Source organism: Miscanthus floridulus, chromosome 12 (genome assembly GCF_019320115.1).
Source record: "Miscanthus floridulus cultivar M001 chromosome 12, ASM1932011v1, whole genome shotgun sequence".
NCBI classification, from domain to species: domain Eukaryota; kingdom Viridiplantae; phylum Streptophyta; class Magnoliopsida; order Poales; family Poaceae; genus Miscanthus; species Miscanthus floridulus.
This window is the reverse complement of record NC_089591.1, coordinates 57,885,536-57,908,855: the sequence shown is the minus strand read 5'-3', so window position 1 is coordinate 57,908,855 and position 23,320 is coordinate 57,885,536. Positions and strand designations below refer to the sequence as shown.

At 53.6% G+C, this 23,320-nt stretch overlaps 1 protein-coding gene and 1 pseudogene across 1 annotated transcript; one reads left to right on the top strand and one right to left on the bottom strand.

Moving 5' to 3' along the window:
* The first annotated feature begins 4,296 nt into the window (after window positions 1-4,296).
* LOC136498303 (beta-glucosidase 16-like) lies at window positions 4,297-6,992 on the top strand (annotated as a pseudogene).
* Window positions 6,993-22,076: 15,084 nt separating this feature from the next.
* On the bottom strand, window positions 22,077-22,913 carry LOC136495948 (uncharacterized). Its single transcript, XM_066491717.1, has 2 exons — window positions 22,587-22,913; window positions 22,077-22,136 (listed from the first exon to the last, which is right to left on the bottom strand). Exons 1-2 carry the CDS (start codon window positions 22,911-22,913, stop codon window positions 22,077-22,079), a joined length of 387 nt encoding a protein of 128 aa, XP_066347814.1.
* Between the last annotated feature and the right edge of the window lie 407 nt (window positions 22,914-23,320).

The window sequence follows — 23,320 nt, the reverse complement described above, 5'->3', positions numbered from 1 at the left end:
GAAGCCCGAGTTCATGCAGTGGAGGATAGACTACGCAACTCCTGAGGGGCTGGTGTTACTCGGAGACTGTTATTGGGCAGTTCATCCTCTAGCACAAATGGGACATTATATTGACTGCTTCTTCGCCGCCTCCCCCTCTCCCAAATTTGGAGCGAGTTGTTGAGGTTGGGGAGATATTTTCACCGTCTCGTGACCACCATGTACCTGAGATGCCACATTCGTCCCCGCCTCCTAGCGGGCATGTGCCTGATGAGATGCCACAACCTTCTCCAGCTCGTACCAAGCAAGTGCATGATGAGATGCCATAGTCTTCTCAACAAGCACAGCCGATATATGAACAACGAGTACCTCCTGAAGAAGGTGATGCACAAGAAGACGAGGACGTGCCTGAATGGGAACTTTGAAAGAAGATTCCAATCAACATAAGGCCAGTTTATGTTCCGGTGAAAGACGTCTCATCGGTGTCCAAGTGGTATTCATATGACCAGTTCAAGCCTGAGAACCAAGTTAAACAAGTCCCAGAACAGGGTTCTGAGGGGGCCATAACTAGCAAACTCTACCAAATTGCAAAGCAGTATCCAAATGTTGATGACATCAAATGGTCAAAGGATTGCCCGAAAACATATGAAAGAGGCAAGCCCTTTATACCAAACCGGGACATCCAACGCCTACCACTTGGAATGAGAAGGTTCCATGATTGGTACTTGCGTGTTCTCCCAATGAGCATAGATCTCGTACAAGCATGCTTCCCCACCGGCACATTTGGAAGCACAGCCGGGAAAATTGTCTTTGACTTCAATGACATGCACACATGCTTTCACCTGGGAGAAATGGAGATGAATCTAATTCGCACGTGGTGCTTGTAAGTCCTTGTCCTCCCGATATGATATGAATGTAATCTTTGAATTTTATTGTAACTAACCAACGCCATGATTTGTAGAATGCAAGTGCACATTGTCAAACAAATGCCAAGTCTGAAAGCCGGGTATGTAGACCCTCAAGCTATAGCCCAACCAAATTTTAATTACCCTAAACAGTGGACAGTGGATGTCAAAGAGCTAGCTGCTGCAAAGACTCTTCGGGAGAAAGAGCGCATCTGTACGGCAAAACTAAAGGAAGAGTCCCTTAAGGTTGCGGCATACATTGCTCTGGCTTTCAAAAATCTACAACACTCTACTATATGGCTACCATACAACTTCGAGTAAGTTCAACTATATACTTAAAGCTTTGTTCGATATATTTTATTCGATGCAAAAGAGCTTATCTAGTTCTATGATTAAATCCATGCAGCAACCACTGGATTTGTATAGTCGTCGATGTCGGGAGGAGCATGGCATGGGTCTTTGATTCAATAGATAAGGACCCAGCGACATACAAAGACTTCATATCGATTCTCAAGACGTATACATATCGACAATCCTCATTAGCTTATATGTTTGTATACATACTTGTAACGTTCACTTATGGATACTAACAAGTTGTATTTGCTAAAATAATTCGAACAGAGCATTTAGGTTCTATGTCACTCATCATCACGGAAGGCATGATCCAGCGAGGAAGGAAAAGCTGGCTATAAAAACACTATGCGCGGTAAGTGTAACTTACTTATTCAGTACTCCGTTACATGGCTGTCAAAAGCATTACCTAACATTTTCATATGCAAAACACACAGTGCCCCAAGCAGAGGCCTGGGAGTGTACATTGTGGATACTATATATGTTCTATGATGAGTAACACCAGTGCCTACAGGAGACACCCCTTAAGGGTAAGTTTGAACCTCTTCATCAGTAGTATAAAAACTTCGTACATGGTATGAAATACTAAATCGAAACTTGTTCTCTTGTAGTGGAGAGAAGAGAAAGGAATGAAAAAGACCCATACAAGGATGACCAACTCTTAGAGCTCGTCGATGACCTTTGCAACTTCATATTGGACCAGATTGTACACGTCAAAGGCACCTACCATGATTGTACAATGTTTATGGAATTTGTATATTAAATGATGGATTGTATATATCCTTACGAATTGGACTTGTAATTGTAGTTTATATAATACTATTGTGCTGGTAGTCGCGTTCAGAACGTTGGTCGCGGGGCGTTCGGCAACGGGAACGCGGTTCGGAACGTTGGTCGCGGGGCGTTCGGCAACGCGAACGCGGTTCGGAACGTTGGTCGCGGGGCGTTCGGCAACACGAACGCTGGATGGAATACGCGGAAACAAACAATTCTGGTCGAATTTGAATTATAAATTTGAATTTTTTTGGTGGGAAAACGTACTGTAGGGGCGGTTCTAGATTGAACCGCCCCTACAAACATGTATTATAGAGGCGGCTGGCACTACAGCCGCCCCTACAAATCGTAGGCCCCTACAAATCGATTGTAGGGGCGGCCTGGAAACCGCCTCTACAAATGCATGATTTGTAGAGACGGTTCGATAGGGGCGGCTGGCCAAACCGCTCCTACAAAGGGTTATCAGCCGCCCCTAAAAATGCTTTTTGCAGTAGTGCTTGCTGGCCTCCGGCTTGCACCTATGGGCGACGACGTCGCCCTCGCCCTCGCCTTCCACCTGCCTGATGTACTGCTCGGCCTCCTCGTCCCCGTAGTGCAGGACGCCGAGCACGTAGGTCGACACCTTGTGGTCAGCGATGGCCCCTTGTCTAAGTAAGGCAGTGCCGACGGGATCCGTGCGGCCTTACGTGAAGACGAGCCTGAGCACGAGCACGAAGCAGGCCTCCGGGTTGCCAGCGGCGGCCAGCTTGTCGATGAGGGCAAGGTAGCGGTTGTGGTCGAACCACCTCATGGACTCCTCCCGCTCCAGCGCTACGCGTCTCCCGATGACGTGCTCCATGCACCCCGCGCGCATGGTCTGTCAACTGCAAGACACACACGGTACCAGGTAGATAAATTAAATTTGTAGTAATGCGACTCGTGCGTGGGTGGACTGTGGACACGTACATGGCACGGAGGCTGCAGAGGTCATCCATCGGGTGCGGCGAGGTTCAAGCCTGGCGATTTCGACGGCCATGTCGTCCGGGAGCGCTAGTAGTGTCCGCCGTGGCGTCATGCTCCTCGTGACTAATTTTTGTCCTTACTGTAGGAAAAGATGTGTAGGAAAAAAATGATAGAATTAACGCACGGGCATGAGTAATTTATAATGCCATGGTTGACCATGAAAAGGAAAAAATTAATATAGAAGGGCATGCAGTGGCCTTCCTTTTTTATGAGGGGAAAGAAAATCTCAGCTCGGCCACCATTTTTATGGAAGGGCATGTAGTGATTGACTAATTGAGGAGTGGAAAGAAAATCCCAGCCCGGTCAATCCCTCCTCCCTGTATCACCGGGCCCGGCAACGGCGGTAGTACATATTGTACCAAGATTAGATATAAAATGTCAAAAGTATTGCACTTGCATGCATGTATATAGAGTATATATTGATTGGAAAGCTAGCTAGACAAAGAAGCCAGCTATATACGTACACATACACATCATGCGTGCATGCATGGAGCTCTTTTACTGTACGTATGCACGCATGTGTATTCAGTATTTGAGCCAATAATCTTCTATGACCGACTTCTATTCCGTGGACCAACATAGGCCTAATTAGCACTGTACCTAGTAAAGCCGCCTAAGAAGTCAGGATCATCATGTCCATAAAATTTAGGGCTTCAAATCTCCGGTCGTGTAATCATTTCAACTCGGATTAAAGCACCTTGATGTTCCCTTTTGGGTTTGGGTAAGACTGTCTCCAATGATCGACACCCAAAACATAAGACTTATTTCATGTTTGGGTAATGCTACAGTTAAAGGATTCAATACTCATTTTTAGTTTTCTCCAACAACAAGATTGAAAAGAGAACTCCTTCTACAAATAGGTCTCCAGGAGAGAGGATACTCAGATTTGTGTTATACCTGTCTTGTCACCTAAAATAGGTCTTCTATATAGGTACTCTGTTGAAGGCTATAGGTATTGTGTTGGAGACCCTATTTTAAATTTGGGTCTCCTTATAGGATCTCCTGTTGGAGACAGTTAGCCTGTCGAGCTGTCGTGTTCATCATCCAAACAGATACACTTACCGATCTGAACTGATTGCTGCAGCTTACCTAAGATTTTGGAGCGTCTCGATCGGTCCATAAGTACTTACATACGTACTATATGTATTATTTTTTCTCGAATACGTAAAAGAATTTATGCATTATTGTAATTAAGAAGAAGAGTTTAACCATCCGATCGACACGACGCACTCTGATGAGCGCCGTAGAAGGTTTACCGGTGGACCATCCTAGTACTGTATGTATTATTAGCGATAACAGTTTATTCAAGGCCCTGCTTTCGCTCTTCTGTAGCTGTAGGGATGATGGACGGACGCACCGGGGACGTAGCTGACGACCACTACCATCGCTACATGGTAAAGATCACAGAAACCCTGACGCCTGGTCCATGTCGTGCATGCGTATGTGATGGTGACGCTGCCACCTGTTTGTGAATTGTGAGCAGGGAGATGTGGAGATCCTGCAATCGCTGGGCGTCAACGCCTACAGATTCTCCATCTCATGGGCGAGGATTCTACCAAGTATGTATGCCAAGATCGATCGGATTGCTCATAATAAGTTAGCAAAGCTTTGCCTTGTCGGCTACTCGATGATCGATCGGTTCCTTACTTTGATGTGGACAACGTACTTATTTGTAGGAGGCCGGCTTGGTGGCGTCAATGCAGGTGGGATAGCCTTCTACAACCGCCTGATTGATGCGCTCCTGCAGAAAGGTAGGCTGTTCTTGTCCTCCCGCAGCCCACAGGCACAAACAAATCTCGTTGTAGTCGTATCCATGTCAATCCACTCCAAGTCTTCGACACAGGTGGATACGATAGGAGTGTAGCTAAACAAGCACGTACACTTATATCTCAATCAGAGCTAGTTCACATGTTTGGTCTCTATATACTTATCTACTAATTAATCAGGGATCCAGCCATTCGTCACTCTGAACCATTTCGACATGCCGCACGAGCTAGAGGTCCGATACGTCGGCTGGCTGGGCGCTGGGATCCGGTACAGTTCCCATGCATCTTCTGCTGGCTCTAGTAGTCCTTTTGCCATTGCCACATATATTTCCAGAGACGCTGCAGTTTCAGTCATGCATGACGACCTGGTATGATACTGACAAATACTCCTACTTACGCAGGGAGGAGTACGCGTACTACGCGGACGTCTGCTTCGGGGCGTTCGGCGACCGGGTGAGGTTCTGGACGACGTTCAACGAGCCCAACCTGTTCACCAAGTTCGCGTACATGCTGGGCGCGTACCCTCCCAGCCACTGCTCGCCGCCGTTCGGCAGCTGCAACAGCTGCAACTGTTCGCGGCGCACAACATCATCATGTCCCACGCCGCCGCCGTCCGCAACTACAAGGACAACTACCAGGTCCGGCCGCTCATCTCTGAACTCTGATCGATCTGCTGCTGTCTCAGCAGTGATTTAGTGATCATCATCGGCAATGCTGACGCGTGCGTACTCTGTTCTCAAGGCGAAGCAGGGCGGCTCCATCGGGATCGTGACCGGCAATGAAATGGTATATACGAGCCGCTGACGAATACCACGGAGGACATTCTGGCGGCGCGCGACGCGCGCAGTCTTTCGAGACCGAGTGGTATGTCGCCAGCTAGCTCCCCACAAGAAATGCAACAATGCTGCTATGTCAGTCTTCACGAAAATGACATATACATGCAAGGATTCAGTCGAGTGCATGCACGCATATATTGTTGAGTTTGTTTTGTTTTTTCAGGTTTTTGGATCCGATATTCTTCGGTGATTACCCCAGAGCGATGCGAGAGATCTTGCAATCAAACCTGCCAACCTTCACCGCCGAGGAGAAGAAGCTGCTGCTGCGATACAAGCCGGATTTCATCGGGCTGAATCATTACACAGCGATTTACGCAAAGGACTGCATCCATTCGCCGTGCAACCTTCAGACATACGAAGGGAACGCGTTTGTCTTGGCGACCGGGGAAAGAGACGGGGTGAAAATCGGGAGAGACGTAAGAATAACTAGCACTTGGCATATACGTACTAATCATCAGCGCAGTCCTTCATTGTTCATATATACAGTACTTCTTGTATTACTTGCTTCGTTACTGTTCGTATACGGTGAAATTTGCCGCGCGCCCGTCTCTGATTTGTATTGTGAACCTCTCGCAGACTGCGCTTGCTGGTTTCTACAATGTCCCAGAGGCCATAGAGCCGGCTATCAAGTATGTCAACGGCAGGTACAAGGACACGCCGGTGTATATCACTGAGAACGGTGAGCTACATACAGCTTTTGCTGGGACCTAGTAGGGATCGATGTCTTGGTCCAGAGTCATTTCCATGCATGCATGATCAAAGGTCATATATATGTTCTGAGATATATACTTGTTTTCAGGTTTCTCACAATGCAGTGATGCCAGGAAGAGCTGATCAACGACGTGGCCAGAAAGAACTACCTGCAGGGCTACGTCACATGCCTATCCAAAGCAGTCAGGTGACAATGAAGCTTACCAACAACAATCTAGAAGAATTTAGTGTCTTTTTCCATGGGTTCCTTTCACCTAGAAGTCATGATAATAAGCTAGCTACCAACCAGAAGCAGAGAATCAGCTAGCAATTTTTTCTCTGACGAAATTTCAACCTGTCGATACTGAATACATGCAGGAACGGAGCAAACGTGCGGGGCTACTTCGTGTGGACGCTCCTGGACAACTTCGAGTGGACGTTCGGTTACAGGCTTACAGCAGGAGATACGGCCTGTACCACGTCGACTTCGACACCCAGGAGAGGACGCCCCGGATGTCTGCAAGGTGGTATCGGGGCTTCCAACAGGCGACACTACCAGCCTGGTGACCGGCGAAGCGCAGGCACGGAGAGCAGACTCGTGATCCCTTCCAGGGTTCCAGCGATCGGATGCGTTGCTAGACAGCCGCGGGCCTCATCAGCACTCGTGCTCATCTGAGTCATCTCCGTCCTAGCTCGCCATACTAGAATGCGTGTGGTGTCCTGGCGGTGTGTATTGTAGTATATACTAGAACTAGAAAATAGGCATCACTAGAAAAGGTACTGCTGCGTATATAGTGGATCATGCTGTACTGAGTGCTGCTCGATGGCGTTAATTCCAATTTGTACTAGATGCTGGCAGGTAGATGCTCAGACGATCTAAATGTCTGTCTGATATCATGGGTGTCGTAGTTCATAGACGGACTGCCCACTCCGTTTCTGCTGAGAAACGCATTTTTTTTTTGTGTGCGTGTGTGACTGAGAAACGCATGTTGGTTCACTGTCGTCATTACGATCCAACGCCATTACCGTTGGGCGTTGGCGTTGATCAGTCACGACAGCGTTTACCGGGTGGGCAGGCTAGCTATAGCAAGGATCCTACAAGGGTGTACTACTCAACCAAGGAGACAGCCAAGCTTCACGGCTCCCGCTTGCACCCAGAGCTCCGGTCTTGATGTTGCTCAGGAGCAGGTCCAACCTCGTGCTCGTGCGCTCGAAGCAGCGCGAGCGTTTCTGTCTTTCAAAATGTGCCAAGAGACTAGGCGAAGAGGGTGTCGAAACTAGCGTCGTTGTGTCCCAACCCACAGAATTCTTAGCCTGCGCCACCAGGCAACGATGGAGCAGCAGCCCATTGGGTAGGGGCACAACTTGCCTAGCTTGGTGCAGACGAGGTGTCAGTGCCAGAGCAGGACATGAATAGGTGGTCTGAAGTTTTCGGTTCCTGGCTGCAGAGGTGGAAGCGTTCATGTGCCACGAGGCCATGACGACGCCGCCGGTCGGTTGTCCTGTGTCGCCTGCGCACTGCTAGCTAGAGGAACAATTTCACCCGTAGCGGAGACCAGGTTTTCCAAATAAGCTTGCACCCTGGTAGCGGGATTGAGCCAACGTGTGTAGCATCTTGTACGAGAGGACCTGGAGCTGTATGCGCCATCTGGCTCCCCCCTCCAGGTGGTTCGATCTTGACCCCCTCGTTGATCTGGACCTCGGTCGGCATGTCCCAGATGTCTGAGGTATTCGGCCACTGCAGGCACCGAAAGGCTGCCTGTTATCTACCTGATTCAAACCATGTTGAGCAGCGCATCGTGCACCATCTGGGTCTTTCTTTTTGTAGAGCCGACACCAGTTGAGAAGGGGCAAGAGTCAGCTCCTGCACGAACTGCCCGTGAAGCCAATCGTGTAGCCAGAACAACGTGTCACTCCCGTCGCCGATGGTGATCGTTGTCGATGCCCGGAATAATTCTGACACTTTAGACGATCCATACAAGGCGCGGCCACTTCTGGCCATTAGTGGCCCGTGGCAAGCTAGGAGCCTTCGCTTGACATCCTCGATGACTGCCGATGCCATGAGTTACTGCCTTGGTCACTGCCTTGGTGCTCGGTGGGAGGCCCAAGTAGCAAATTGGGAATTGGGTGACCTGACAACCCAGTATTCCTCTGATGGCCACTTGGCGAGGTTAGTGTGTAGCCCGGCAGCGTCTCGAAAAATGCCTAGGATTTCTTTGATTGTCGTGGCCTCATGAATGTCTGGTTTGATGTTGTAACACGGCTTCAGCGGGTGGCGAAGGCCTCCGACAGCGAGGTGTCGCCAAGGCGTCTTCGACTGTCTTAGGGCAGAGACCTGGCGCTGACTAAAGGAACTTTCCTGGCTATGCTCATAGGGCACTGCATGAGGCTCAGCGAGCTTGTCGCAAATTCCGCCCAGGCCAGGCACAGACATCTCCGACCTATGCTCAGGCGGACGCCGCCCCGCTTCGGCTCACGGGCGTCTCCGGCGATGAGGGCGGAGGCCGCCCTACCTCTGAACTAATCAAGCAAACAATCTTGCCTAAGTGTGTGCAGGTACTCAAGCGCAGGCACCCGTGGTCTGCGCGAGCGCGCCAGCATGGCCCCCGCGCGGCCGGGCGGAGATCTACGGATGATGTCTCCGATTGGACTGGCGGAGACCCGCCAAGGCAAAGGCGCGCCCCCGAAGATGGAGGCCAGCGTCGGGAACCATGGCCCCCGCACGGCCGGGCGGAGACATGCAGATGATGTCTCCGATCGGACCGGCGGAGACCCACCAAGGCAACGGCGCGCCCCCAAAGATGGAGGCCAGCGTCGGGAACCATGGCCCCCGCGCGGCCGGGCGGAGACATGCGGATGATGTCTCCGACCGGACCGGCGGAGACCCGCCAAGGCAACGGCGCGCTCCTAAAGACGGAGGCCAGCATCGGGAACCCAAGCCTTTGGGCCAAAGACCGAGGCACGGTGGGCCGGCCGCTTATGGAGGCCCGTTATTTGAAGACGGTGTGGCAGGATTGCCCCGCAAACAAGAGACTAGTGGCGGAATATTCCAGCAATATACTGTAGCAGTTGAGGGGCATTGTAATAAATTCTGTCAGGAAGTAGTTAAGCCCTATAAATAGGGAACACTTGTAACCACGCGAGAGGATGGTGAATGAATTAATGAAACCCTAGCTTTCCGTGCCAGCTTTCCACACGCTCACCTGTAGTGCCTATCCCGAGCCTCCGCCCGAGGGCGACGCCTGGCGGGCGGAGGCCTCTGTCTCCCTCACACTGTCTGAAACCTCTAGTTTCAACATTGGCGCCCACCGTGGTTTGCCCAAGACAAACCAACGATGGCAGGGAAAAGAAAAACCACCACCAGAGCAGCAACGACCACGGGTCAGAGAGGAAGGCCTAGGCGCACCACTCGTAGCACCTACCAACCTCGCCAGTGGAGGATGGCACCAGAGCAAATGCCCAGGGTCAACAACCGAAACCCCAGCATCCAGAGATCCAAGATCTGGAGGCCCAACCAAACTCAGGTACAACACTCGAGCAAGAACTGCAATAGCTGCAAGCACAGTTGCAAAGAGCGCAACAAGAGAGGGACAGAATGGCAGCAGCATCCGCAGCTAATCAGCAAGCTACTCAAGCGTCAGCACAAGCAGCAGAAATAAGGCAGCAGTTGGCAGTCCTACATGCTGAGATGCTAAGTATGCAGCATGCAGTACCAGCGTCAACCTCCATGATCCCAGCCTCCGCAGTAACACCAACCGCAACCATGCCTCCGCCAGTGATCAGCCCAACCACGATGCCATCTCAGGCAATGTGGAGGCCTATCGACCCCAAGTCCCCACTCTCTGAAGGCATACAATAATCACCATGGCCAACGGCGTACAAGCCAATCACACTACCAAAGTTCAATGGAAAGACAGACCCCCATCAGTTCATTATGAGTTACGAGGCAGCAGTAGCCTCCGTTGGCGGAGACGACGCCGTCCTGGCAAAGTCATTTGTTATTGCTGCCGAAGGTGACGCGTTGGCTTGGTATTTCATGCTCAAACCAAGCACGGTCTATTCTTGGGAAAACCTCTGGGACAAGATATTGGCAAACTTCAAGGGGCTAGCAGCACAGTCGCTGACATCCACAGATCTGTTCCAGTGCAAACAAATGCAGGGAGAGACACTACACGACTACTTTCGGAAATTCGTGCAACTAAAGGCGAAGGCACCAGACGTCCCAGAAGAGATCGCCATTGAAGCAGCGATCAAAGGGCACCGAATCGGGCCGTTCGCAGCACACCTAGCAAGAAAGAAACCAACTTCCATACAGTAGTTGTACGACGAGTTCGAGAAGTACTGTAGATCAGACAATGACCTCCGGAAAAGGCTGGAGGAGCAGGGTCAAAATAGACAGCAAAACAACAGCAAAAACTCACAGAAGAGCTATACGAACCAGAACGCATCAAATCAGAAACCAGGCCAGGGGCAAGTGCTCAGCATCGAGGGTCAACCTCACCCCGAACAAAGCCAACTGGCAGGACCAGCAGGGCCAGAGACCCAGACCAGGAACCAAGGTAGGCAAGGTTACCAAGGCAAAAACTGAAACAAAAACCACAACCAGAAACAACGCAGGCCATATTGCGTTTTCACGACGAAAGCGTAGGGCACAGCACCAAAGATTGTTCGGAGACAAAGGAGACACAGGAAAGAATGAAGAACAAGCAGACCACCCAACCTCCGGCACAGCAGAACGCAAGAGAGGTCAACAACACCTACATAACTGGCCACCAGCAGTACTGCCCGATGTACCCAGTGCTAAACGCAAACCAAATACATCCCTCCACAGTGGCCTCCGCCTATTACCCAAAATTCCTACCCGCATGGCGGTCAGCACCCTCGCAGCAGCCTACGACGGGCAACTATAGGTCGGAGGCAAGCCTGACCTACATAAACCCAAAAACTCCCCACATAACCTACCTCGAAACAAACCAACCACCACAAAACCAAAGCAGGTTCGAGTATCTGCCGCAACAGCTGCAAATGCAGCAACTGCCTCCGCCACCACCACACAACCAGCCCACAACACCAAAAAATGAGCCAAACCCAGAAAACCAAGTCAACCCTCATGGAGCACTGCCAACAATAGGCATGATACTGCCAATCGCCGGAGGATTATCAATGGAGTTTCAAACAAAAATGCAGAAAAAGAACCATCTTCGCCTGGTAAACAACGTTGCAGTCCAGGGCCCAGCAAAATACACAGATTGGTCCAGAGTCCTAATCACCTTCATAGAAGAAGATCTCCAGCTAGAAAGCTACCCTCACACAGACGCAATGGTGATCAAAACAAACATAGCAGCATGGGAGATAAGCAGAGTGTTGATTGACACCGGCAGCTCAGCAGACATCATCTTTGCAAATACCTTCGACCAAATGAAACTCAGCAGGAATCAACTATAGCCCTCTGAATCCCCTTTGATAGGATTTGGAGGCAAGCAGATACAAGCACTAGGAAAGATATCACTACCAGTGTCGTTTGGAACCCAAGCAAATGCTAGAACCGAATACATAACCTTCGACGTCGTTGATCTGTATTACCCATACAATGCCATCTTGGGCAGAGGATTCACAACCAAATTCAACGCAGCCCTGCATATGGCCTACATGTGCATGAAAATACCAGCACTCCATGGTATTATCATAGTCTGAGGTAGCCAGAAAGAAGCAAGAAACATAGAAAATGCAATCTACAGAGCCCAAAGAAACATCAATGTAGTCAAGTCGGCAGACAAAGAACTAGAGCCTCTAGATATGCCCAGAGGAAAAACAGATATGACAGATCAAGAAGAAACAAAGCTGATCCCTCTAGAAAAGGAGTTACCAGACATAAAAGTAACAATCGGCTCAGAATTGAGCAAAGCAGAAGAGCAAGAGCTCATGGAAACTCTAGTAAAAAACAAAGACATCTTCGCCTGGTCAGCCTTCGACCTCCAGGGAGTCAGCAGGGACATCATACAGCACAAACTGGATATCAATGAAAACATGAGGCCAAAAAAGCAGAAGCAGAGAAAAATGTTAGAGGACAGAATCTTGGCAGCAAAGGCGGAGGTGCAAAGATTGCTAGATGCAAAAGTCATCAGGGAAGTCAAGTATTCAGAATGGCTCACAAACGTAGTACTGGTACTGTCGGGTACCATAGAACCGGGTACCTCGAGCAAACAACAAAAGGATCACTTAAATCCCATCAAAAAGCAAAGCTAGAAGCTAAGCCGTAGGCTCCTCACCGGCCACGTCCGAGCCTACCAGGCTCACCGCCGCGCCTCGAGCCTCGCACAGGAAGTCTCGGTGTCCTTACGCAATCTCTGCCTCGCGCAAGGCTTCTCATGGAAGGCCTCGGCAAGGAGTGCAATCTCCGCCTCACGCGAGGCCTCTCACGGAAGGCCTCGGCAAGGAGTGCAATCTCCGCCTCGCGTGAGGCCTCTCACGGAAGGCCTCGGCAAGGAGTGCAATCTCCGCCTCACGCGAGGCCTCTCAAGGAAGGCCTCGGCAAGGAGTCCGATCTCCATCTCGCGCGAGGCCTCATTCTCCGTATCGCTCGAGGCCGGTTTGTCCTTAGCCCGTCGCCCCCCGCCTCGACCGACCCTCCCGATAGCACGCCATGTCCCATTAATACGTCAACCACTCCCGCAATCTCAGCCGGATGATGGCTCGACACCGCAGAATGGCCGACGGGACATGGGGTCGCATCAGTACCATACCAGCTAGGACATGGCACGGCGGGGATTACCGGTCACTGTATCCTGACGCTGTGCACACGATCAGCGCCCACACCACACTATGCCCCATGATCCCCGCCTCGAAAACAACACGACATGGGTGGCCTGGCCCGGGTCATCACCATCTTCAAACCAGCACCCTAGATCAATCGCTCTTTCCGGGCCTCAGCACTATGCACCAGGGTCTCGGCTATCTTGGGATTCGTGTCCGCCGAGACCCCTCCATGGCGGTGCAGCCTCGGCACCAACCAAGCCTTGGCCTCGTGCACAGTCAGTCCACAGCGGCTCGCACGTTCGCCGCCACACCCACTCTGAGTCAGTCCTGGAGCTCCCATGACGCATAGGATTGGATGTGACCACCACGCCACCCCAGTGCTCCAAGGATAGACCACTCCGACGACCACGCCGCCACAGGAGCAGGCCACAGGGCTTGGCCATGCCGCCCCTGTTGGCACGACGCCGTATAGTTAGCACAATGTACTGTCCTTGTCCTTCCTTCAACTATAAAAGGAGAGGACTTAGGCCATTTAGAGGGGGGAGAACTCATGGAGAAGAACACCCTGTAACACACACACACACACACACATCCTAGCCACCTGAGAGCAATGTCTCAAGCAGCCCACACGACACCTCGTCGAGACCTAGAACTAGCTCTCTCTCTCACCTTGCTTGTAACCCCCTACTACAAGCACTTCGGTGCAAGGAATACAAGATCGATCTCTCAGACTGGACATAGGGCATCGATTGCCTGAACCAGTATAAACCTTGTGTCTCTTTGCATCACCATCTGGGATTAGGGGCACGCAGTCCAAATTCACTAGTCGGTTGAGGACTCCCCCGGTCCGAAACACCGACAGTTGGCGCGCCAAGTAGGGGCCTCTGCGTGTCAGTTTCGTCATCCCAACAAGTTCCGGATGGCAGACCCCGTATGACCGTTGCGTCTCGGCATGGTGGTTTGGTTTGGGAGCCTAGAGTTCATATCTCTAGGGCATGAGTACGACATGGTACTTCTCACTCCTCGAGCCCCACCAACCGACGACGAAGTCACGCACTGGTAGCCCAGGTGTAGGTGGCGCCTGGGCAGCCGCTCTTGCCGTGCTCGCTAGGCACGACGCGAGCAAGATCACCCCAATGCTACACGAATCTAGGGCGACACGCCGCTCCCCGCTGATATCCTATGACCAGCTATTGGCACAAGGTCCCTGGATGGGGACCTATCTAGCCTGAGCTTGGACAAGGGAAAAACGCTGGTGGTACGCGGCAACGCCCAGTCATCAGGCTCCGCTCCACCACCCCCTGAGAACCCAACTTCGGCGGAGCAGAGCCCGGCGGCGGCACCATCCCCATACCCCTTTGGGTTGAGAAATGCCGCCACCTCTTATGCTTACGCTTACGCTGCAGCTCACGAGGATGCCTTGGGACGCCGCCAGCGCTTCGCTCTCGACCTGGACGCCCACGTCGACTCCTCGGAGGAGGACGAGGCATGGCCCAGAATGGATTTCTCTGGACTCCATGACCCTGGAGCTATGCGCCATTTCCTGGCCGCAAGCGACTACTGCTTCGGCCACTCCGACTCCGACAATTAGGGCACCTACGACCCCACTCGCGAGTGTTTTCACATCGGGCTCGGGATGCCGAGGACGGGTGAGTAGGACGAGGGGGCGGGCAGCCGTTCCCCGCTTCGCCCAGGTATAGGCGCCGCCACACCTCCATGCATTGTCCTGCCGGCCGCACGAAACGAGAACCTCGCTCTTGCGCGACCTCAACGCCTAGACCTGGAACAACTCCGTGAGCTCTAGGCCAAGGTCGAACAAGACCAACTTCTTCTACAGCAGCTTCGAGACTCTCTCAAACAGGAGCAGCGAGGTCACGGTGAAGGCAGAGGAGCCCGACGGAGGGCCCGCGATGTGCATCACCACATCCACAATGACGAAGGGAGTGAGCAACCACCAGTCTTCAATCGCACTAGCCAGAATGTTGTAGCTGCGGCAATGCTGGTCCGTGCAATGCTCGATCCTTCTACCATGGAGGGGCGGCGGGTCCACAGCGAGCTCCGAGATCTCCTAGAGACCGCCGCAGTACAGCAGGCCAAAAGTTCCGCCTCCCGACGGCATGGGGGCGCCTCAAACTTGCCCGCAGCACCGCCTCGGCAGGATAGGGAAGCCTCGGTTTGTCCCAAGCCCGCTCGAGCACCGATAGCCCACAGGGTCCCCATGCTTCTTGACTGCCTTGGCAATCGACGCGAGGTGCAGGGAGACCATGAGGTGGTCAGCAGGCGATGACGCCACGACAATGAGGGGCCCGCTCAGGGTTACCACTCGCACCAAGGCGGCCACTATGATAGTGAGGAGGACCGCAGTCCTTCTCCTGAACCGCCAGGCCCTCGGGTCTTCAGCAGGGCCATCCGCGCTGCTCTTTTCCCGGCTTGGTTTCGGCAACCAGCCAATCTCGCGAAGTATAGCGGCGAGACCAACCCTGAACTCTGGCTTGCCGATTACCGCCTGGCCTGCCAGCTAGGTGGCGTGGATGATGACCTGCTCATCATCCGCAACCTCCCCTTACTCTTGTCAGACTCGGCGCGAGCCTGGCTCGAGCACCTTCCTGCTTCACAAATCCATGACTGGCGCGACTTGGTTAGGATCTTCGTCGAGAACTTCCAAGGCACATATGTGTGCCCTGGGAACTCCTGGGATCTTAAAAACTGTCGCCAGAAACCAGACGAGTCTCTCCGAGACTTCATCCGGCGCTTCTCCAAATAGTGCACCGAGTTGCCCAGTGTCGGCGACTCGGAGATCGTCCAAGCTTTCCTCTCTGGCACCACCTGCCGAGACTTGGTTCGAGAGTTAGGTAGGAACATGCCGCGTTCAACTACCGTGCTCCTCGACATCGCCACCAACTTCGCCTCGGGTGAGGAGGCTGTTGGAGCCATCTTCCCCGACAACGACATCAAGGGTAAGCAGAGGGATGAGGCCCCTGAGGCCTTGGCCTCCCGCCTCCCCAAGAGAAAGAAGAAGGGGTGCCTAGGGAAGCAGGAGGTCCTAGGGACCGATCTGGTCACGGCTGCAGAATGCAAGAATCCCCGAGGCCTCAAAGGCCCTAGGCCTTTCGACGACATGCTTAAGAAACCGTACCCTTACCACCAAGGCCCGGTCAAGCACGCCCTCGAGGATTGCTCCATGCTACGGCGTTACTACGCCAGGCTCGGGCCCCTCGACGATGACACCAAGCAGAAGGGCACCGGCGGTCAGGACGATGATAAGGACGATGGGTTCCCCGAGGTACACAATGTCTTCATGATCTTCGGCGGACCCTCGGCGTGCCTTACGGTGCGGCAGCAAAAGAGGGAACGCCGAGAGGTCTTCTTGGTCAAGGTGGCCACTCCTCGGTACCTCGACTGGTCTCGAGAGGCGATCACCTTTGATCGAGACGACCACCCTGACCTTGTTCTGAATCTCGGGCAGTACCCACTTGTTGTCGACCCCATCATCGGCAACACCTGACTCTCCAAGGTGTTGATGGACGGAGGCAGCGGCCTTAATATCCTATACGCCAACACCCTGGAGCTCTTGGAGATCGACCAATCGATGCTTCGAGGTGACGTCACACCCTTCCACGGCATCATGCTAGGGAAACGCACGCGACCCCTCGGGCGCATCGACCTTCCCGTCTGCTTTGGCACCCCCTCCAACTACCGCAAGGAAGTCCTTACCTTCGAGGTGGTCGGATTCGGAGGAACCTACCACGCCATCTTGGGGCAGCCGTGCTACGCCAAGTTCATGGCAGTTCCCAATTATACCTACCTCAAGCTCAAGATGCCAGGCCCCAGTGGTATTATCATGATTGAGTCTACGTACGAACATGCATACGACTATGACGTCGAGTGTGTCGAGTATGCCAAGGCCTTCGCTGAGGCCAAGACCCTCATCGCCAACCTCGACCAATTCAGTGGCAAGGCGCCTGACTCCAAGCGTCGCGTAGGGACGTTCGAGCCCGCGGAGGCCATCAAGCTCATCCCGGTCAACCCCACCTGCCCCGACGACCGGGCGCTGAGGATCAACGCCACCCTCGATATCAAATAGGAAGCTGTGCTCGTCGACTTCCTCCGTGCAAATGCCGACATATTCGCATGGAGTCCCTCGGACATGCCGGGCATACCGAGGGAGGTCGCCGAGCACGCCTTGGACATCTGGGCCAGCTCTAGACTGGTGAAGCAACGCCTGCGCCGCTTCGGCGAGGAAAAGCATAGGGCCATCGGTGAGGAGGTGCAGAAACTCTTGACAGCCAGGTTCATCAAAGAAGTATCCCACCCAGAGTGGTTGGCTAACCCCATGTTAGTCAAAAAGAAAAGTGGGAAATGGAGGATGTGTGTAGACTACACCGGTTTGAACAAAGCCTATCCAAAAGTCCCCTTCCCATTACCCCGAATCGATCAAATCATTGATTCCACTGCAGGGTGTGAGACCCTGTCTTTCCTTGATGCTTATTCTGGATACCATCAAATCAAGATGAAGGAGTCCGACCAGCTTGCAACTTCTTTCATCACACCATTTGGCATGTACTGCTACGTGACTATGCCTTTTGGCCTCAGAAACGCTGGGGCCACGTACCAGCGGTGCATGACCCAGGTCTTTAGCAACCACATTGGGTGGACCGTTGAGGCCTATGTGGACGACATCGTGGTAAAGACCAGAAAGACCAGGAACCTCATCGATGACTTGAGGATAGCCTTCAAATGCCTTAGAGAGAAGGGCATCAAGCTCAATCCCAAGAAATGTGTATTCGGGGTCCCCCAAGGCATGCTCTTAGGATTCATAGTCTCAAAACGCGGCATCAAAGCCAACCCAGAAAAAGGTCTCGGCCATAACTAGCATGGGACCAATCAGAGACCTCAAGGGTGTACATAGGGTCATGGGATGTCTTGCGGCCCTAAGCCGCTTCATCTCGCGCCTCGACGAAAAAGGTCTGCCTCTGTACCGACTCTTGAGAAAATCCGAGCATTTTTCTTAGACCCCGAGGCCGAAGAAGCCCTTGACAGACTCAAAGCGCTGCTCATGAATCCTCCTGTCCTGGTACCCCCGACCAGGGACGAGGCCCTCTTACTCTACATCACCGCAACGACCCAAGTGGTCAGCGCTGCCATAGTAGTGGAGAGGCAGGAAGAGGGGCATGCTCTACCCACCCAACGACCTGTTTATTTCATCAGCGAGGTGCTCTCCGAGACCAAAGCACGCTACCCCCACATCCAGAAGCTGGCCTACGCCATAGTCCTGGCCCGGCGCAAACTGCGTCACTATTTTGAGTCTCACCCAGTGACTGTGGTATCATCTTTCCCCCTGGGGGAGATAGTTCATAACTGGGAGGCCTCAGGCAGGATATCTAAGTGGGTCGTCGAGCTTATGGGGGAAACCTTGACTTTTGTGCCTCAAAAAGCGATCAAGTCTCAGGTCTTGGCCAATTTCGTGGCTGAGTGGATAGACACCCAACTACCACCTGCTCAAATTCAGATGGAGTGCTGGACCATGTACTTCGACAGATCCCTGATGAAGACCGGGGCAGGCGCGGGTCTGCTCTTCATCTCGCCCCTCAGAGTACACATGCGCTACATGGTGCGGCTCCACTTCGCCGCCTCCAACAATGTGGCCAAGTATGAGGCCCTCATCAATGGCTTACAAGTCACCATCGAACTTGGGGCATGACGTCTCGACGTCCGAGGCGACTCGCAGCTCGTCGTAGATCAAGTGATGAAGGAGTCAAATTGCCTTGACCCCAAAATGGAGGCTTACTACAAGTTGGTACATCGCCTAGAAGACAAGTTCGACAGTCTCAAACTAAACCACATCACGCGGAAGTACAACGAGGCCACCGACGAGCTAGCAAAGATGGCCTTGGCATGGGCCCCGGTCCCCCCAAACATCTTTGCCAGAGACCTCCACAAACCTTCCATTGACTACACCTTGGAAACAGAGGAGGGCCCACCTGTGGAAACCATGGCGAAGCTCGATGCCCCCTCTACTGCCGAGACCCCCTCGACCGAGCCCGAGGTCATGGAAGTCAACATCGAGCCTCCGTAGACTGATCAGGATGTGGATTGGCGAATCCCGTTCCTCGATTGGCTTGATTGGGGGGAGCTTCCTAGCGACAGGACCGAAGCACGATGGCTTGTGTGCCGAGCCAAGACTTACGTCCTCTACAATGACGAATTGTACAGGCGAAGTCCCTCAGGTGTCCTCCAATGATGTATCACTACCGAGGCAGGCTGAGCCCTGCTTTGGGACTTGCACGCAGGCGCCTACAGGCACCATGCGGCGCCTCGGACGCTCGTAGGAAATGCTTTCCGCCAAGGGTTTTACTGGCCGACGGCGGTCGCCGACACCACCAAGCTAGTACGCTCATGCGAAGGATGTCAGTACTATGCTCGACAAACACATCTCCTGGCCCTGGCCCTCCAAACCATCCCCATCACATGGCCATTTGCCATATGGGGGCTCGACATGGTTGGGCCTCTGCAAAAGGCCCCCGGAGGCTACACCCATCTACTGGTATCAATCGACAAGTTCTCCAAATGGATTGAGGCTCGTCCGATCAATCGAATCAAATCCGAGCAGGCAGTGCTATTCTTCACTGACATTATCCATAGATTTGGGGTCCCCAACACCATCATCACCGACAACGGGACACAGTTCACCGGCAAAAAGTTCCTGACGTTTTGCGATGACCACCACATCCGTGTGGCCTAGTCGGCCGTAGGACACCCAAGGACCAACGGCCAAGTAGAGCGTGCCAACGGCATGATCCTACAAGGCCTCAAGCCAAGGATTCACAATTGGTTGAAAAAGTTTGGTAAGAAATGGCTCGCCGAACTCCCATCGGTCATCTGGAGCCTGAGGAACACTCCAAGTCGAGCCATGGGGTTCATGCCTTTCTTCCTGGTCTATGGGGCTAAGGCCATCCTCCCCACTGACTTGGAATATGGTTCCCCGAGGCTACAAGCCTATAACGAACAAAGTAACTGCACCACCTGAGAGGACGCCCTCGATCAACTAGAGGAAGCCCGAGACGTCGTGCTACTACACTCGGCCAAATACCAGCAGAGCCTACGGCGCTATCAGGCCCGACGCGTCTGAAGGCAAAACTTGAAGGTAGGCGACCTGGTATTGAGGCTAGCACAGAGCAACAAGGGCCGCCACAAGATGACTCCGCCATGGGAAGGGTTGTACATCATCGCCCAAGTACTGAAGCCCGGGACCTACAAGTTGGCCAACGAGAAGGGCGAAATCTTCACCAACGCTTGGAACATAGAACAACTACGTCGCTTTTATCCCTAAATTTCCAAGCATTGTATATGTTGTTTCTCGGAATACAATTAAAAAGCGTTCTTTAGTTGGTCTAATTTTTTGAGAAACCCCCCGAGCCCATCGTGGGTCTCGGCAATACAATAACACGGCAAGGGAGATCTCGGCTCTGCCTCGATAGAACCAAGCCTCCCTCGAGGGCTAGATGGGGGACTCCCCCTTGGTCCCACGCACCATTCTTCAGTCGTTTTTCGAAAAAATTCCTATACCAAGACTCTAGCATGCTCTGACGAATCAGTTGTAAAAACCCCTCGGGCCAAAGTCTGTTTCCTAAGCAAGAGGCCGGTAGAGTCACAAGACGGCCTACGCCTCCGAGCTACGGCACTCCCTCACTACCTCTCGCCCAAGGGACAGCTTAGGCCCCAAGGAGGTGTTTTGCAAACGAAATCTGATCAGGAGCAACAGAGGGCAGAGGCTCAGAAATATGAGAAAAACAACTAAGAAACACAAATACTTCAAAAAGAAAGGCCTCGACGGCCACAAGCGTTACGATACAAAAATAATTCCTACTCTATTTTTACATGGCCCCTGGGGCCCAGGTCAAGTCTTAGGGCCTTCAGCACCGGTAGATGGTAGGGGAGGAACCACCTCCTCTTCGAAGAGCGTCGCCAGCGCCGTGCCAGGGCCTTCCACCGCCTCCATCAGCTTCATGACTGCCATGTCAGCCTCCTCCTCATCATCAGGCAGGACATACCCATCACTGATGGCCGGGAGGTCGACACCAACGTAGTGAGAGGAGATGACGGCCAACGCACGCTTGACACCCGTGTGCAGTGCTCCTCGGAGCCGCTCACGCATCTGGCTGCTTAGCGTGATCAAATGGCTCCCTAGGGAGCTGCCTGACTGAACCCCTTCAACCTCCAAGGCCTCACAGGCGGAAAGGGTGGCATGTTTTAGTGCTTCGTGCTCCCCGATCTCAGTCTCGAGCACTGTCTGCACCGTGCTAGAAGCCTTGGCTACCCAAGTAACCTCCGCCTCTGACTCTACACCACGGAGAATAGAATAAGGTCGAGCGAGGGAAAAAACAACCTAAATTAGGAGCGGAAGCCCACGGAACTCACCCTTGGCCTTCAGCTCCCAGCGTCGGGTCTTGACCTGACAAGCCTTGGCTTTCTCCTTCCAATGCAGGGCCTCGGCCCGAGAAGCCTCGGCCTCCTCCTTCAAGCGCTGGGCCTTGAACCGAGAAGCCTCGGCCGCCCTGGAAGCTTCACTCCCTAGCTCTGCGTCACACAAGGAAGTTAGGGAGCGAACACAAGGAAAAGAAAGTAAAATGAGGGGACTAGGGCTCACCCTTGGTCGTCCCCCTCCAAACCACGGCTTTGGTTCACGAGGCCTCAGCCGCTGCAAGGGCCTCATCCGAAGCACCCTTCGTCAACCGGTGCGCATTCTGTTCTGCCCCCAGCTGCCCCGCGAGAGCCGTGGCCGAGGCCGTAGCTTCAACGGCTCGACCCCTGAAGGCATCCCGATCACTGGCCACGCGATCGAGCTCCTCCTCCAATTCCTTGACCCGCATCGCCAGAGGGGCAAGCTGCTCCTGGGCCGTGGCCGCCTTGACCTTCATGTCGGCACAACGAAGGCGGAGGTCCTCCAGCTCCATGCTCCGCGCCGCTAGGAGCTCATTGGCACCCGCAAGGAGGCCCTTTTGCCGTTGGAGCTGGTCCTAGACGTCCCTCTCCCACTGGAGAAAGACTGACTTCCCAAGGGACCGGGTCTCGAGCTCCTGGGGAAGCAGAACAGGGGTCATTGATTGCAACAAAACTCAAGAAAAAGGCAACGTCGCACGAGAAAAGAAAACGCGAACCTGGGCGACTCCGGGCAGTTCGTCGGCCACCACGGACAACACCGTCCATAGCGACCATTCCACCAGCTAGTGGTATTTCTCAAAGGTGCCCCAGCGCCCGCCCTCGGCTGCGTCCTTAAGGGCAAACAGAGGCTCCCCCTCAGGGTTGTCCTGGCTCTGCCATAGTACCCGCGGGTGATCCCACCTACGAGGCTCAGGTCGCGCCCGCACGAGGGCCGAGTTTCCCTCACCCAAGATCAGAGCCGGCTGTTCCACAGCATCGGTCTCCTCGGCGTCGACCACCTCCCATGCCCGGGAAGTATCATCGGAGGAGATCAGATAGACCTCCGCCTCCTGGGCGCTCTCTCGCAACAACGGTGGGCCCTGAACCAAGGGTGCCCCCGAGGCCTCCGCCGCCTTCATCTTCGCCTCCTGGATAGATGGCCTCGCCGCCATCACGTCGGCCTTGGTGATCTTGGGGGCTCCGGCCTCTGCAATTATGGCCTCGACGGTCTCGGGGGCTCCGGCCTCCGCCATCGTGGCCTCGGTGGTCGCAGAAACACCAACTACGGCCACTGTGGTCTCTACGGTCTTGGGCGCCCCAGCCTCCGACGCCTCAGCCTCGGAGACCCCGGGGGCCTCAGCAACCAAGGGCACGCTGGCCCCATCCGACTCGTGAGCCTCGCCCTCACAGGGTGGAAGCACTCCCTCCCTCATCTGTGTAGGGGTCACCTCGGTGGCCCCTCCTTGGGTGGCCGGCGCCTTCGGGTCGGCCCTCGCCGATGCCGCGCCGCGTTGAATAGTGGCTTGTGCCTCCGCCACCTAGTGGGCGGAGGAGCCGGGGCTCACCTTGAGCGCCTTAAGAGGCGCCATGGGAAGCTCGTCCGTAGGCCACTTCCGACTAAGGAAAAATAACCTACAGGGTCAGCATGAGACCAAAAGGTGAACAGAAGGCACTATGACCCCGCCAAAAATACGCCTACCTTGAACGGGGCGGCAACCGCTTCGCCACGGCAAACCTCGTCCGCAAAGGCGGTGGCGGCGGCAGAGGCATCGCCTCCGTGTCCATCGGCGTCGGCCGGTCCTCAAAGGACCCCGGCGCCCCGTCGGTCCTCTGTGGGGGT